Source organism: Limanda limanda, chromosome 6 (assembly GCF_963576545.1).
Source record: "Limanda limanda chromosome 6, fLimLim1.1, whole genome shotgun sequence".
NCBI classification, from domain to species: Eukaryota; Metazoa; Chordata; class Actinopteri; order Pleuronectiformes; family Pleuronectidae; genus Limanda; species Limanda limanda.
The window spans coordinates 18,358,133-18,375,873 of NC_083641.1; the positions used below are offsets into that span (position 1 = coordinate 18,358,133).

Genomic DNA, 17,741 nt, shown 5'->3' on the forward strand with positions numbered 1-17,741 from the left:
GTATGTGTGTGTGTGTTTTCATTTGAGTGTAAAGTCAGGTAAGCATATGTCTTTGATGACATGCTTGTGTGTTTGCTTTTGTGTGTGTGTGTGTGTGTGCGAACAGCCTGTGAATGAACTGGGACCGGTCTTCGTGACATCACTATTTGGGAGGATCTGAGTGGCCAAGAAAGTCAATTAGAGTTAAACTGAGTTTACCAGCTGGACGCTTAATGGCATTTGGAAAAAAAAATACCCAAGAGGTGTGTGTGTGTCAGTGTGTGTGTGTGTGTGGGTGTGTGGATGTGTGTGGGAGAGAGGGCGAGAAAGAGAGAGAGCAAAAGGGGAGGAGATACAAAAGGGAGGAACTGAGTGGAGAGGAAGGGAGACTCGTAGTAAGACGGTTTAGGAACAAGAGGGAGTTGTTGCCAGTGATACAGCACAGACAGACTGATAGACACATGGACACAAGTCATCTTCCTCCTGCAGCTTTCATGCACAGCGACAGTGCCAGGGTGTTTTAAACAAGCCAGGGGTGGAAGTGCAGGCGACAGAGAAAGGGAGTTGCCCACGAGCAGAGGTCAGGCAGGCAGGCAGAAGGGAAGCCGGTGGATGTTTTTAAGAGTTTGCTTATCTGACACTGACAACAGGATGAGAAGCTGAGAGGGAAGGGAAACATGGAGCGAGCAGCATTACCTACAGGCCATTTAAATAGGAGGCATACGAGAGACAGACACTGGCTCTAAGGGAAGAAAAAGAAAACAAGAGAAGGCAAAATTAGAGGTAAAGAGTCCACTGTGTCCATTCTGTCCAAAGGAGCGGGAGCGAGAGCCGAGGGATCGTAACACTGGAGCTCAAGGATAAACCATGGACTCTGCATACATCCCACCACACCTGGACGTGAGTACTACATCCCCATGCCTCTCCACACACACACACAAACACACACACACACACACACATGCACACATGTCTGTCAAACCACAGGCCACAGGAACAGCACTGCTGAACCCATTAGTTACTCTGGGGAAAAACACACACACACACACACTATTGCAAATGCATACACTGCTGGCACAGTGTGTTGCTCAATCAAAATCTTGTCCGGTAAGCAACTTGTCCAAGAATAATGTTCCCATTATGAGTTCAAAGAGCAACACGTAACTCACCACCTCTGCAACATACACAGTCTGAACCGGCCGTCAGTCGTCACACTCTGCAGCTTTTAATGTGAAAAGCAGAGGTGTGTTTTTGTTCTGTATTTCACATCGGTTCAGCTGTCAGACGCACAACGAGAGCAGTCTCCGCAGCCGTCGGGAGTCACGGGGTGGATATCTCAGTATTTCCACCGATGCCTCTGCAGCGATGAGCCTCAGCAGCGGGGGTGTGGGGGGGCTCCTGTTAACCACAATGCACTTGTGACAACCAGAGACCTCCGGGCGTCCCTGGCTCAGGCAAAAAGAGTTTCTTGGGGGGGGGGATGCTGGAGATGAGTTGTGAAGACATGGAGACCTGTTGATGCTCAGCTCCAAAAGACTAAAGACAAATTATAAGTGTTTGCATTTGTGTGTGTGTGTGTGTGTGTGTGTGTTTGTGATATCAGTTGGGCAGTTGTGTAGTATGATCAGGAAAGCACCAGATTTTATCCATAGTTGAATATCCACCAAACCAAACCAGTGTGTGTGTGTGTGTGTGTGTGTGTGTGTGTGTGTGTGTGTGTGTGTGTGTGTGTGTGTGTGTGTGTGTGTGTGTGTGTGTGTGTGTGTGTGTGTGTGTGTATGTGTGTGTGTGTTTGCGTGCGTGCATTTGTGAGTGTGTGTGTGTGTGGTCCAGGTATTACCGATTTTGTAGGGACCTAACTATGTTTACACAGTCACATTTTGGGTACTTGTGTTCCTTATGGAAACAAAAACTAAGTCGCTACAATGTAACTCATTAAGTTTGAAGGTGAGGACGTATTATAAGATTAGGTTTAGGTTGGAGTCTCCCACCTTAGATAAACCCACAAAGTTACAGTTTTACAGAGTGCAGCAATAAACACAGAGCGATCCACCAGTCTCTCTCTCTCTCTCTCTCTCTCTCTCTCTCTCTCTCTCTCTCTCTCTCTCTCTCTCTCTCTCTCTCTCTCTCTCTCTCTCTCTCTCTCTCTCTCTCTCTCTCTGTGTCTGTCTAAATCAATTCCAACTGCTGTCACGTATTAACAACCGAATTTCTCCATAGTTATACATCTTGGCTTGTGTTTCTGCGTACGTGTTAGTGCCGCCCAGCTGTTAACCCAGTAGTGTTCTTATCGTGTGTGAGTGTGTGTGTGTGAGTGTGTGTGTGTGTTTGACGTCTGTGTCATTAGCCAGCTAATCGGTCCAGCTGGGATGAATTAAAGTGCGGTTCTAATAGAGTCCAATAAAACCACACAGCAGCGTATACCTTGAATATTGTTCTAATGATTTCATCTGTCACGTCTGAAAAAGCAGAATTACAACTCCCCTCGCAACTGTGTTGGACCACTTCTCACCTCACCCCCATTAAATGTTAGGTCCACAGCTCAAAGTGGTGCGTTAATGACTAGTTAAACATGTGGAATATTATGCAGTCATAACCCCACATTTGATTTTACTATAGCAAGCATGCTCATTTTATGTAACAGTGTGAGGGCCACTGTGGAAAAAGAGCCGCACTGAGCCCATGTATCCTCTGAAGTGTTCTCAGGTGTGGACGTGACGCTGTGCATCACATTCAGGTTCCTGAGGTTGTCCAACATGACATAGTTGTTAAGTATTCGAGTAAGCTCAGAGCGAAAAAATGAACCCTGTGACATATACGCTGCCCGTATCATGTTCTGAAAGAATGGGAGACGGCAGCACAGAAAAAGGAGAGCTGAACGGGGTGAGGGAGAAATCAGCGAGAGCAAGAGGAGGAATTTGGGAAAAGAAACACGGGAAGAACAACAGGAAGGGAAAGTTGAGGGACCAGGCATAACACGAAGACAGCGGCGGTGGATAAATCAGCCGGCTGCGGTGACACTCCGGCCCTCTGGCCCCAACAGCAGTCGGCCGCACTCTTCCGCAAAAACACCATTCATTTCAGGCATAGGAAAAAAGGGCAACGTTTGTGTGGGGAGGAGGGAAGGGGGAGACAGGGAATGGGAAGGTGATGCAGAGAAGCACGAAAACACTTAGCGTATGACAACATGGAGGAAAGAGCGATGGGACAAAGTTCAAGGAATGCAGAGAGGAAGGAGGAAGAGGAAAGAGAGCAGGGTTTGAAATAAACAGATAAAAAGAGGGGCAGAGAGAGGAGCGTGACAGAAGACATCAGAGGTCGGAGGTTTTAATCAGCGAGACCAGAACGACACGAGGCAGGCCGGCGACGCCACCCGCCAGCCGCCCGCCAGGGTCACGCCACTGTCTGCTCGGGAGGTCAGGTCACATCCAATATGTCTAATAGGCTGAGCTGCATGTTTGCACACAGGAAAAAAAAAGAGAAATATGCTGCTGCTGAGCCCCAACCCTTCATCCCACCTTTATCCCTGATCCATTCATCATTCAGCTCTCCTCCTTTCACCCACGAGAACATTTCATTAGTCTGTGTTCATGCCAGATTCTTAAAAGAGATGAAAATATTTTTTTAAAGTCTGAGCTAAAAGGAGGAACTGGGGGAGTTGTTATCATAAAAATGTCTGTTTTTCGGGCTAACTGGAATGAAGCGATCTCAGAGGGGGGGGGGGGGGGGCACCCTGACGTACATGACGCATGAAGATGCTAAATTGGGCCTGGATAGTCTTTGCCCGGTTTAAATTAGATAGAAGCAGTCACAACACAAACACCCAGGGAGAAGAGAGAGAGGCTGCATGTGTGTTACAGAGATGCATGTCGAGCTGGCCTCCGTTCCTCTCTCTCTCTCTCTCTCTCTCTCTCTCTCTCTCTCTCTCTCTCTCTCTCTCTCTCTCTCTCTCTCTCTCTCTCTCTTTGCGTCAATGCTCCTCCGCCTCGGTCGCCCACACCCTGTGCTGAGTGACGACCTTGTCGTGTGAACCTTTGAACCTCGGAGTCACCTGGGTGTTTTTTTTCTAGGTGAGGAAAGTACAGGAGAGAGGTGGTGTTGTTGTCCTTAATCTGCTTTACAAGCCTCTGCAGTATATGGGAGAGGCCGTCCTGCACAGTGTCTAATCTGTAATTGTCCTCCACCGCGTTGCCTCAGGTAAAACCAGCCCTGGGTGTGGCTGCGAGCGTTTAATGGATAGCTAGCGTCGATCCCACGCTTTGGAGGTGGCTCATTTTCCCAGGGCTGCCCTTTGAACCGCATACCACATGACCAACACACACACACACACATACACATACACGCAATTACACCTGCATAAAAATATATACACCTTCACACCTGTGACCTACTTTTAACCCTTTATTTCAGGCAGAGTGATGAGATTAGCCGTCATTACAGCGTCATTATGTGTTCGCTCAGCCATAAACGCCTGTGTTATCTCGCTGCACAGGGCCTAATCACTCCCCTGTCCCTTACAGAGGTGAGATAAAGAGATAGAGAGGAGTGATATGAGAGTGCTCGGACAAGGAAAGAGACTGACACAAACAAACAGATCATTTATACTTGTTCCTTCACCAGGGTGACATGATGCCAGTAGAAGTTTAGTTCATTTGCAGTTCAGATTGTCAGGTCAAGAGCTTTGACCTTTTCTTTTTTTTGCATCTCACCTCAACCTCTTCATGTCCAAAAGGCCCTTTAACTCTAACAGGTTTCTAATTACTGGCTCAGTTATTAACAGCTGCACTACAGAGGTGCAGGGTGTTAGCCAGGTCACAGTGGTAATTGTGTGACCCGTGTCTGTGGTCATGTTCCCGCACTGGGAGTGAGATAAGGTGATCTCTTGCTTTAAGTCAGCAGAAAGGCAAAGTTAACAGAGTTAAGTTCAACTAAAGGAAAATTGTGTGGGTCAGAATTCATGATGCAGGGACAGAAAATCTGCTTCGTGACAGGGAATCCATAAGACAACAGCACACACTTCTGCATAGAATAATGAAGATTAAAGAGGAACCAACGTTTGTTCCACAACAGTTGCACATTTTTGCACAAACACACAAATGAGTTGAGCAGTGTGGCTGTAATAACCACTGAATGCATAGATGTAGATGATTTTAACCTTCCCAGTACCAGGTCATAATCATCCTTTATTACATTTGTTTCTCCACACAAAACACCGAAGAATCTTACTTTTTATTTTCACATTTCCTGCAGATTTTGGACGTGAAACAAGACACTATAATGCACACACTCATCCTATAGTACATGCAATTATGTAACACCTTTGATATAACCAACTTTAACTCAGTTTCTTTACCACATCATATTTATTTTGAAATTTAACTTCAACATAATGCATAAACACACTTCAAAGGAAAAAGATCATCAGATCCAAGCTCATAGTTTTCATATGATTCATTATTAAGATTTTCCACAAATTCTGAATACAAGCAAAGCTGTTTCCTCTGAAGCAAAACAAGTCGTCTGTTCCATTATCTGATAGAAAAAATGTCCGTACTCTTTTTCATACCTGATATCAGAATAAAATGACAAATGTTCATATAAATGAACTGATACAATTCAGTCATGTTTGCCGATTTTTGTTTTTGTTTTACACGATAAACAATACATACAAGATCTTCATTGGTGTTTACATTTTACTTTACAAAATATAGAAGAAAAGTCATATATTCTATTGTATCTTTCTTTTGATTTATAGTTATTTATGATGGGGCTCTAATTTAGATGAAATGAGTTAGAGGAAGTTATAGAATAGATTTATTTACAGTGTCCAATGATTTGAAGGGGAAGAGAGATGTAAAAGTCTAGTTATCTGTCATTGACAGTCCACAGTCCAATGCCCTTGATTCTATCTGTCATATCCAGGACTATGATCTCTTTCACACTCAGGAGGATTAAACCCCAGATAGAGACGTGTTAATTACTCCTGCTGAGGTGTCCTGTGATCTGCATGGGTCTCGGGGGTAAAAGGCCATAAATGAACATAGACAAAAGCAAAAGTAGCAAGTTTTTTACAGCCAGGAGTAACAAGCAAGCAACCTCGCATGGATATGTGGACAGTAAATTTCTTGAACATATGCCACATGAAGGCTGAGGACTAATGAGAAACTAGTGTGTCCAGGAAGGAGAAGACACAAGCATGATACACAGAGTCCCGGAGCATTTGTAGGAGCTATGTCTTTTGCAGATTTCTCAACAAACACTTTATATTGTGTCATTATATAAAATGATTTGCATAGATCCTGTATAAAACAGGAACACACACATTCAAAGGACTTTAAAAAGAGAGAAAAGTGCTGCACAACCTGCATTCATGAGTTTTCCTTTTTTTGTCTGTTCTCTCTACCGTTGCATGTCCACACCTGTCCAACAATCATCTCTCTTCATCCCCCTCCCAGGTCCACCATGTTCCCTGCTAACCTCCTGCTCCTCATGGTCCTGCTGCTACCTCAAGCCTCGTCTGGTCGCCAGGGTGGAGACCCCAGCGAGATCGACCATGGCAGGGTGTCCCCCACGCCTTCCCCCTTGTCGCACCCACCCGCCGCCTCCCTCCTGGAGCCCAGTCTGGCCCAGACCATCCAGACTCTCCTCCTGAGCCGGCTGGGCCTCCAGTCGCAGCCCGACCCTCGGCCCGGAGTGCCGGTTCCCCGGTACCTCCTGGATCTTTACCGCTTCCACCAGCAGCAGTACCATCTAGTGGAGGACCCTACATTCAGCTTCCCGAGCCAGCACATCCAGCAGGCCAACACTGTCCGTAGCTTTCACCACAGTGGTAAGCTCGTCATGACGTCATACTGTCAAACAATTTTATTGGATTAAAATATCTGGGACATTGTCTGAATTGAGCTTGACCTTTGAACTGTTGTTCCAGATAAACTGTTTACTGTTATATTCTTTTATCAGCCATAGATGCAGGATAAAGATATTATTTATGACAGCAGATGATGTTTGCTGTGACACACTTAACAATCGAAAATCTGAATAAAATCCAGTCCTCTTATATAAGCCAGGTTGTCACAATCACTAAAGTCTTCTTATCAAAGATGTGTGCTCACTCTGCATGAACACTTCTGCTCATATATGTATTATCCTCGCACAAGGCCTCCAAAGTCCAAATAACTTTAGTGCCTCCTATTTTAATTTAATCAAATATTGCTTTCCAAGACATTTTAGAGCACTACAGGAGCATTATGTGGAGATTAAAAAAATTAAAATAACAAAGCTCCTGCAAATCAATTTTAATGCAAGGTCCCTGTATCAGATTTTGCATCACTGAATGCATGTTGTTGTATAAATAATGGAGCTCAAAGTAAAGGCTTTTAAAGGCTCCAATTGACATAATTGGAAGTTTGTATTAGATTCAGGGAATTCCTTTACAAATGTACAATAAATCAAATATAAGCTGGTACAACGCTATTGTTATAATGTATAGGTAATCTAGCCTTGATTCTGATGAAATAAATACAATAAACAATCCACTATAGTTTGGACATAACAATTAGAAGCACCTACAACACTCTTCCAAATATATGCTTTTTGCCAAAAGCAATGGCCAGACCAGGCTTTGGTAACTAAACAAGAAGAAATATTGCTTTTTTTCATCTCCTGTAAAATGAAGTAAATCCAAACCCCACACTGTCTTGTCTCTCTTCATCTTTCTCTTAGAGCACCCTAGAGACAGTTCCACCGCAGACGATCGTAAGAGGGTGCCCATTTTCTTCAACGTTTCCTCCATCCCTCAAGATGAGAGAGTGCTTTCTGCTGAGCTACGGCTCCTCCGCAGTGTCAGAGCCTCCCTGGGCCCCGGCCCCCACAGATTGAACCTATACCTCTCTGAGCAACACGAGGAGCCCACCCTGCTGGAAACAAGATTGCTCACCTCTGGCCTCCACAGTCATAAAGCAAGTGGTTTCTGGGAGGCCTTTACCCTAAGTGCGGAGCTCCTCCATGAGGCCCTCTCTCGTAGTGGCAGCCTTGGCTTTCTCCTGGAAGTCAGACCTGAGAACAGCACCTCCTCCTTCCCTGAGCAGAGCCTCTCCTCAGCAGCCAGCGAGGAGGAAGCAGAGAAACCCAAAAAGGGCCACCTGAGGGTATGCAGGTCTGTGGGTCAAGACGAGCATAGCTGGGCCCAGGAGAGACCCCTCTTGGTGACTTATAGTCATGACGGGCGTGGAGAGCCTTTGGTCAAACATGGCAGGAGGACCCCAAGTGGCGGCCAAAGGATGAGAGGGAGAAAAGGGACAAAAGAGAGGGTGAGGAGCAGCAGCAAGGGCCGCAGTAGGGACCAAGCCTGGGCAAGGGCCAAAAAAACAGTTTACACAGTGCCGGTGCCGGGTTGGGGGGGTGATAATAAGGATGGTGTTGGTTGGAGCGAGCGAGGGAGGGTGAAAAGAAATGGCGGGCGTGCTGCGAAACTGAAACGCCTTTCTCGTAACAGATGCCGCCGCCATCCTTTGTACGTAGATTTCAACGATGTTGGCTGGCACAAGTGGATCATCGCACCCAGCGGCTACGATGCCTTCTTCTGCCTGGGAGAGTGTCGCTTCCCCCTGGCCGACCACATGAACTCCTCCAGCCACGCCATGGTGCAAACTCTGGTAAACTCCGTGAATGGAGCAGTGCCGCGGGCCTGCTGCGTCCCCACCTCCCTCAGTCCCATCGCCTTGCTCTACCTGGACCCTCAAGACCGAGTGGTGCTGAAGAATTACCAGGACATGGTGGTGGAGGGCTGCGGCTGCCGGTAGTGGGCTGCAGAGACTCAGCAGGGGAGAGTTGGAACATGGACAGATTTGTAATCGAAGGAGAAGACAGAAGCGTGAAAAAGGCAGATGGTGGAAGAAGATGGTGCAAAAGCCTGATAACTGTAAACAGACTGATAGAGATGTAGCAGCAGGAGGGAGATAATGGATATAGCAGCTAAATCCTCATTGTCAGGTGCAAGAAAAAGGTGTCATAGAAAGACGAGGAAGAGAAACAGACATGATCGACCGCACAGAGATCAGACGATTAGTCAGAGGAAGAGGAGAAAGAAAAACACAGATAAACTGCCAGGAATTACTTTTCTTGTTTTCCCATTTAGCAACAAAACAGCTGTGTGCACCATCAACCGACAAGCTATTTCTTCTCTCACGAGGAACCGGCGCTTTAACATCCGAAGGTGTCTATTCTATATTCCAGTGTTTGCAAACATCACTCCCACATCAGTGTCTGACAGGCCTGCGCGTGCCTGGCTGCAGCGGAGGGCGGACGAGATGACAAACAGAGGCCGTTGGGGAAACGCATTTGAAGCGCTGAGGCAGAGTTTAAACAATTCTGTGTCTTTCTGATGGACTCAATGATGATGAACTGTAATTAGCAATACGACAATGGCACCAGCATGGCATCTAGACTTTGAGTGACAGCGTTGTTTCTGCAGTATTTGAACCAAGAAGTAAGGGCACAGACTGTCACTCACAAGCACCCCTACATCACAAGCTATTTAAAACCACAACAATAATGCTGAGGAACTATTATGCTATTTGTTTGAATGTACTACTATCACTATTATTTAAAAAAAGAGACTTTTTTTGTACATTTCTTTTGCAGACGTGAAGAAAATCCAAGTGACGGTTGTCTTGTGATTCTACGTAATTCATGAACATGAATGGCAATTCTAACTTAAAAGACACAATATGTATTTAAATAGCAGCAATATGGTGTATTTAATCTTGAAAGTATTTAAGATACCTGCACTCAAACAAAGCCTACAGCAAACGGAGAGACCGCGGTCGACAGGGAGTAAGTTATGGAAGCTTTTCATCCGTACAAATGTTCAGTGTGTTGAATTAACAGTTACTTCAACCTCACCACTTTACCATTGCACATATTTTGGTGTCCAACACATGGTAGCAGGCATCAAAAGCTCAACTAACAAGTCAACTGAAAGCTCTGTGTATTGTAGCTACTGAAGTGTGTAACAGCAGGTGTCTTTGTTAGTTGTGTCTGCATGTGTCAAGATAAAAAAAACGGAAGAGTGATATTGAACCTGGGACTTTAGTGCCTTTCAAACAGGGGCTGTAAACGTGTTCTCTGCTGAGCTTTAGTAATTGTTTTTTCAGTGTCGCATTTTTCTCTCTAAATGGAAACATTTAAGCAAAAGCTTGTAAAATGTTTGACAATATACCTCTAATAAACAAAGCAAACAGCACCAACTGTCACAAGGTTTTTCCTTTGTGTTTTATCTTCATGCAATGTTTGCAATTATTTTCTGCAGTGCCAGAAAAAACACATTCAGTATATTACATGTATATTATACATTGTGGATTCATTACTATGTTCTGGATGATGAAGGAAGTCGTATGCAGGAGCGTTTCAAAGGACTTTGGAAGCCCCAGCCAGAAGGGTTGAACCTGGGGGGCCCCAAAATAACCTCCCTACCAAAACAATGATTCTTTGATTGTCAGAATTATAAACATACTTAGTGCATTCTGTGCACACATATAAGAGTGTCAACATTTTCTGTCCAAACCCGACCGAGCCTGAGGGAGAATTAGTCGAGCCCGTCCCGAACCCGACAGGCATTTTGTTTTGTGTGCTCAATCCTGGCATGAGCCCGATGTTTTCCCTGATAAAAGGTATCTGCAGCATAAAAATTCAAGAAGATAGCTCAGCCAACGTGAAAAGAACATGAACTGAACCTGATTATCATTTCAAAATGTCTGTCCAAATCCGGTTGGGTCTTAACGGTTCCAATAGGTCACGACAGGTCCAGAGACTTCCTGACAGGCTCTTGCGTTTAGATTTTATTGTTACACAAAACCTTTAAAAATTATGGAATTTAAGAGGGTTCTCGTTGTTGCTGTGGACTAATGTAATCAGCTTTTCACAATGGCCCCATGTAATGGCCTGCCTTGCTGCCTTGCTGCAACGCCCATCGCCATATGTCCCACATTGAGCACCGATCAGAGCAGGTTTGTTAAAATGATAGTTTATCTGAGGAAGTAGCTTTTTCTCACATCGGTGCAGCTGCGAGTTCGAGATCAAGGTTTAAATGCAGGAGGAAATGTCCTCTCTCCGCTGCACTTCCTCTCTGACAAAACCAGCGAGCCGTCGTATCAGTTCACTCCACCGCCCACGAGCCGCGCACACACACTTCCTGATCGCAGATATCTCATGGAGGCAGAGAGCGAGAGAGTCAGAGAGAGCAAGAGGAAAGGTAGACGAAGGGATGTGCGGTCACTCCACTGCAATTCCTCTTTCTATGAACGGAGAGGTCAAACCAACTCAGCTGTGTCTTCTGCGTCCACATTCCTGCATGATTGAGAACTGGACCCTGACATCTCAGCCACCACCACTGCCACCAGATGGACAAGCTCAGGATTTGATTAGGTGCAAGCTGCAAATAATGAAAAATATGAAAATATAAGAAGAACAAAGTCATCATTTAAAGGTACAGTGTGAAGAATTTAGAGACACCTAGTGGTGGATTTGCATGTTGCAGCTGAATACCCCTCAACTCACCCTCCTCTTTCAATTTGATGATAACCCTATGGTCACCTTCAGAAACAAAACTCAAAAGGTGTTTAATTTGTCCAGTCTGGGCTACTGTAAAAAACATGGCGGTCTCTGTAGGCATTTCCTCCTAAACAAAAGAGATAATTTCCTCCAAGTCTGTGCGGTTCTTGTTTCAGAATAGACTCAATTTTTAGTCCTGATATTTATGATGATGTATTGCTGATGTTACATTCAACATAAAATTCAACAATATACTGCACATTCCTTATTTTATCGCAGGCAACAGGCGGTTTCCATTATTTTCTGCTAAACATGATATTTTTTATCCAAACCCTGGAACTTGTGAGGCATACTCGATAAACCAGACATTGTTCCTGACTACAAGGTGCCAGTGGTGCAGTGTCTGGTCTGAATCCTATCCAATCAAAACCAATTCAGCCACAGATGTTCAGGAAGGGTGCTGCGTCCTCTCCAACCTCCAGATAGAAGTGAGAGGAATGTCTGTGTATATATTGAAAAATGAGATTTTATTACATATGTGTCAGCTCATGCAGGCAGACCGGACACTGTCTTGTCCTGAAACTGAGTTTCCTGAAATCCAAAAAAGGCCTTTGAATGTTTTCATGTCCCAGCCTGTGTTCACCAACAACAGTTCCACTGCTGCAGAGCTCTCCTCTGTGATAGGTCGACATCAAACAGGGTCGACCTATCAAAGTTCCCTCCTGACAATATTTACAAGAAAATCACAAAACCAGCTTTGCAGCCACATTATAAAAGAAGACCTTCAATAAAAATGTTGTAGTTCTTGGCATCTCAGCAGAGGAGTGTGTGTGTGTCTGTGTGTGTGTGTGTGTGTGTGTGTGTGTGTGTGTGTGTGTGTGTGTGTGTGTGTGTGTGTGTGTGTGTGTGTGTGTGTGTGTGTGTGTGTGTGTGTGTGTGTGTGTGTGTGTGTGTGTGTGTGTGTCTCTGTGTGTGAGTGTCTGTGGGGATAAAGATGCGTACATCACATGTGGCATTAATCATGTTTGGTGCGTCTCCCGGTTTGGAACCAGTACAACTGATCTCATGGGCTGTAGCACATCGTGCTTCACCGAATGGTTGAGCAATGACCTCTGACCCTTTTCCTCCGTGACCCCTGCTCAGTCTTTCACCTAACTCATTTTTTATTCTACATTTCCTGACGTTCCTATCTCTCTTATCCTTCAGCATCCCCTTTGTAAATCATCACTTTTATCTCAGCCTTTTTGTCAATCACCTGTCCATCCTCACACAGGTTTCGCTCTCAAACCTTTTCCTCTTTCAACCTGACCCGACGAGTCGTTCTTTTCCCAGGAGCTAGATTAGAAGCAGGTGTTTAGCTGTTTGTCCTATATGATGAAGTGAGTGTAGAGATTATTGATAAACCCTGACCTGTTGGTTCATACACTTGTATTAAGCAATTTATTAGATATTTTTTGACAAACAAATTAAGGTAAAGAAAATAAAACCCTAACTCTAAACCTTTTCTGTTTTGTAGAAGAAAGAGAAGGAAACTCGATTCTTGGTCTTGAAGTGTAATGGTTTATTTTTGACTCTCGCACGATATGGACAGGCGAATCTGGCAATAGCAGTAATGTTGGTGTTGTACCAGATCTCTGTGGTGAAGAGAGGGAGATAAGTCGCAGGGCAAAGCTTATGATTTGCTGGTCTACGTTCCAACACTCACCTATGGTCCAAAAGCTCTGGTAGTGACCAAATAACAATATCACGAATAAAAACGGTTGAAATTTGTTTTCTCCTTCGCGTGCCTGGGCACCAGAGTTTGGAAGTAGAACTGTTACTCCTTCACGCCAAAAGGGGACAGTTGAGGTGGTTCGGGCAACTTACTAGATTCACCCCTGGGCACCGTTCATCTGAGATTTATCAGGTTAGTCCAACCAGGAGGAGAACTAAAACTATAAGGAATATATGTTTAACATTGTCAGATGATCTGGAACCTTTCCAACAATAGAGTAGCTTTGAAATAGGAAATTAAAAGGAAATGAATATTAAGGGGTTTAAAGGACAAGTACTTTATTTCCTCTATTCTTACTTCTTGAAAATGTGCATATTGGGCAGTGGAAGATCAAGAGAGATAGACACCTAGATATTGAGTCTGCATGTTGACAGATGACTCTGTCTCATATCTGCGTTTCAAACACGTTTCGTCTTCTTCCTCTCACAGGTGCTCTGGTCGTGAATTCTTAACGGTGAGGTTGTGGATCACAAACACAGGATATGACCAGGCTTATCTTGTCAGGTGTGGAGTCTGTTTGAGGCTGGGTAGCAGCTGCCTTGACCCAGTCAACCCTGAGCAGCAGCTCCCCTCAGTCCATAAATCATGCAGAGGAGCCACATGTTGAGGGCTACACCCTGTGACTGGGCTGTGAGGACCCATGGCCACACTTCTCACCAGGTGTCTGGATTTATCTGGGATGTACCCCAGATAAGCAGAGGGAGAGCAGGAGGGAGTACAGATGCCTCACATTACAGGGAGTTATTCAAGGAGTGGTCGTGCTCTTTGAGGGTTATTAGTTAATTACAACCAGAGTGCTGGTACACTGCAAAACATCGCACAGGAACAACAGAATTCTCTGATTTACTCTTCAATATTCACATTATGTGAATTTATAGATAATTCAATTTGTGTAGTTTTATTTATTGTAGAATCTTAATAATCATTTTTTAACAAAAACGGAACATTTGTTATTTTATCTTCACTTCTTCTCATAAAATTTGATTTTTAAAGAAACCCAGCTACTTTGAGCTGCTGCACTAAGTGAAGCTACGTTAAATTGACAGCTTTGTCCCCATTGTGCAATGACTCCTGGGATAGGTTTGCCTTAGAAGAAAACATCCATTGAATCCTTCATTGCTCTGGAATGGGAGGACGCATTTCTGTTTGCATTTGAAGGAGCCTTCAAAATGAGAAATATTTGATATGGCGGTAGCTGGTGGGCCGAGCAGATAAGAAGAAGAAGAAAACAGTAGATGGCGGTTAATGCAGCTTGACTTTGGTTGCCACCTGCCATAAATCGAACAAAGAAGAAGAGCTCCAGTTGAACATTGGTGCACGTCCCAGTTATTTAGTATAATATATCCCCAGCAGTTGAAGCAACCGAACTCTCTCCTCCTTGTTAGACTGTAGGACTAACTGCCTGGTCGGCTGAGCACAGCCCAACAGAGTCATACAGTCAGAAGATATTTCCCGGACGAATACATTTACAAAAAAAAATACCGAAAGTCTTAGAAAATTGGAAACACTTTTGACTATTCTGCGTCATAAATGTCCCTTTTTTTGGGACAACATTTGAGAACATCGGCACTACTTGTGAAAAATTGTGGTTTTGGCAAAGAGGCACAGCTACAAGCAGTGTGTGCCTGCTGGTTTTTTGAACAGCAATGATAAATAAAAGCCAAGATGACAGTGATACAGCAGCAGCAGGAGAACCAGCACATCACTTATACTGCCGAGGTCACAGACCCTTAATGGCTCCAGAAGATTCCCTTTTGGACATCAGAAACAGTTTTCAATCATGCTAACCCCTTAAGTACACTAAATTGCAGTTTGATCCATATAGTGTGTCACACAATAAAATGATAGTGTCCCAAATCACTGTAGCAGATGTAGATGCATCCACCAGTTGTGCTGCTGCTGCTGCTGCTGCTGCTGAGTTGGTGGTTTCAGTCTGGAAAGCATAAAACAGATAGCGAGGGTTTTGGGTTTCAACTCCGAGCTACAAAGACAGAGTCATGCTGAAAGTGAGTGAGCGAAACTGGACCTCTGGGTCGCAGAATGAGGCAGGTGCAGCACGTCAAAACGCCACGCAAGCAGGCCGGAAGCAGGCATCGCATGAGCCAGAGCAGTGACCCCCGAAGCCAGGGAGGAGGGCGGCGGTGTCTGTCCTTCTGTCTGAACTTTTCTCTCTTTCTCCAACTGTGTGTTTTTTCTGATGTTGTGATCGAGAGGTTGCTCAAAGACCAGCTGTGGTCCCAGATTCACCCTTTTGCAGTTCGTGACTCAGAATGAATCCAAACCCCAGACAGCAACTTAATCAATACCAGTTTAAACAGTGAACGAATCCACAGCGGCTCTTTTTCTTCCTGTTCTGTCCTCTGTCATCTGTCCATCTCTTCATTTATGCCTTCTCCTCATCTCTATCTTTCCTCCTCGTATTTCCTTACAGCTCATGGATGAAAATTGTGTTTTTACAGGTGTTTCACAATACGGATGCTGTCCCTGCTTGAATGGAAATTGCATGCATTCCTTTCCTCCTCTCTGCTATTCCTGCTTTCTCTCACAGCCTCTGATTTGCTTTTGAGACTCGAGGATCGAAGGAACTATTCGTCTGGAAACAAGAAAAGGGAGCCGATATTCTCAAGCTTATTTCTACTGGGATAGATGCTAAGGACGGAGGCAGAGATCTGGATATTAAATCCCGTACCAGCAGGGTAACAGCAGCATAAACACATCTATCACTGATGCTGAACCGTTGATGAGCGAAAAGAAAACAAACAATCAGAGATAAAGGGATAGAATGACCGAAAAAGAAATTGGCAAAAGGCCTGTAAAGCAAAGGGGAGAGAGATGTAAGGAGGAGGAATCAAGTGGTGAAGGAAAAGAGAGATGGCGAGGGGAAACCAAGGAACTGGTGAACAGCTGCTGGTCTGTTTACTTGGAGAATATCACTCTTCTCCAGATGTTTAGCAGCACACACAGGAAAAGGGAGAGAGAGAGAGCATTGGGGAGAGAGCGACACAGGGATGTGAGTGATTGGAGGTTCAGTGACGGCTGCCAGGTCGGACTCATCGTGGCATATTTTATGACTTGCACATTCTAGGTGCTACATGGTCAGCTAGCGGGAGTGAGCGGCAAAAATGCCCTGTGACGGAAAAACACAAGAAACCAAAACCACAGGCTTTACAACAAGGTCTCCACTGATTCCCCCTGAAATCGCCTCAAACACTACGTTGGAAAGTAAAGTTAAATGGATAAATGTTAATCCCAATGTGGATATCATCTGTCAACCAACTCATGTCATCATGCAGAAAAAATTAGCTGGTGCTTTCTTTCGTTCCACACTTCCACATGCACCTCTAATCTTTGGCTTGAATTCCAGGTTTTGGGACCAGTGGGGATTTTTTCTGGCAGTGGCCTCTCCTCTCATCCAGGGTGTCGGGAGAGGGAGGCTTAAACCGCAGAATTTGGGATTTGCTGTTAAATTCTGCAGGGTGAAATTTACTCCTGTGCAAGTACATCTGCTGAATCTGAGGGAGCTGTCGGTGTGTTTCTGTGTCTGACACCAAAGTCCCCATTCCGATCGGGCAGCAAGAGGGGGGAGGAGGGTAAAAGCAACAGGGAAAGAAAGTGCGAAGAGGTTAAAACTCAAAGTGTAGCCTGAAGTTTATTAGTTTCACTAACATGAGAGGTCATGTGTAATCCCCTTTCATTCCAGCGCAATACACTTCTGTATGAGCCTAAATAATGGGGAAAAGTCTGTGAACCAACACGGTGTCAGTGGGTAAAATAAAGGAAATGTAATTGAACTTGATGAACGATCACCATGGGAGATATTCTTAAAAGAGAAAAAACAACCTCCTCCCCTCTTGCTAATTTACCTCCCTTCCATCCTTTTGTATATGCGGCTTTGTGCGTGGTCATCTTTCATAATGCCGCCTCTCAGTTTTAAACCCCTTCATTGAAATTGCACATGTGTCTGAAAGCAGAGCTGATAACAGACGCATGAATAACAAGGGCCCATCACTGAGCAGCAGCAGGACATGATGCTCCTGAGATGCATTAACACGGGCCGCAGCTTTTCCAAACTCCCTCCCTGCAAAAAAAAAAGTACAAAAAGGAAGAGAAAAGAAAGAAAAACTGAGACAGGGAGAGGGGAAAGAAAAAGAGAGACGAGGGAGGGGAGGCCTGGCATAAAGATTAGATTAGCACTTTAAAACATCTGTGAACTCGTCCGGCCCAAGCTACCGCTTCCCCACAGATTTGGGCCTGATCTCACATTTTATTTTACTCCATCTCCCCTCCCCTGCTCTTCACTTCTCTCTCGTCCACCCTCGTTCTCTTTCTTGTGGTTAGCCTGCTCGGTTTTGTTCCATTAATGATCTTTTGGTTTAACGGTAAGGCAATTGTAGTAGTGCATTATTACACACATTTTTATTTTTAGTAGCAAAAACCC

The 17,741-nt window shown here is 44.7% G+C and overlaps 1 protein-coding gene across 1 annotated transcript; it reads left to right on the forward strand.

The window, feature by feature from the left end:
* Positions 1 to 416: 416 nt before the first annotated feature.
* On the forward strand, positions 417 to 10,222 carry bmp16 (bone morphogenetic protein 16). Its single transcript, XM_061073084.1, has 3 exons — positions 417 to 879; positions 6,435 to 6,808; positions 7,702 to 10,222. Exons 2-3 carry the CDS (start codon positions 6,442 to 6,444, stop codon positions 8,778 to 8,780), a joined length of 1,446 nt encoding a protein of 481 aa, XP_060929067.1. The 5' UTR covers positions 417 to 879; positions 6,435 to 6,441; the 3' UTR covers positions 8,781 to 10,222.
* Positions 10,223 to 17,741: the final 7,519 nt, after the last annotated feature.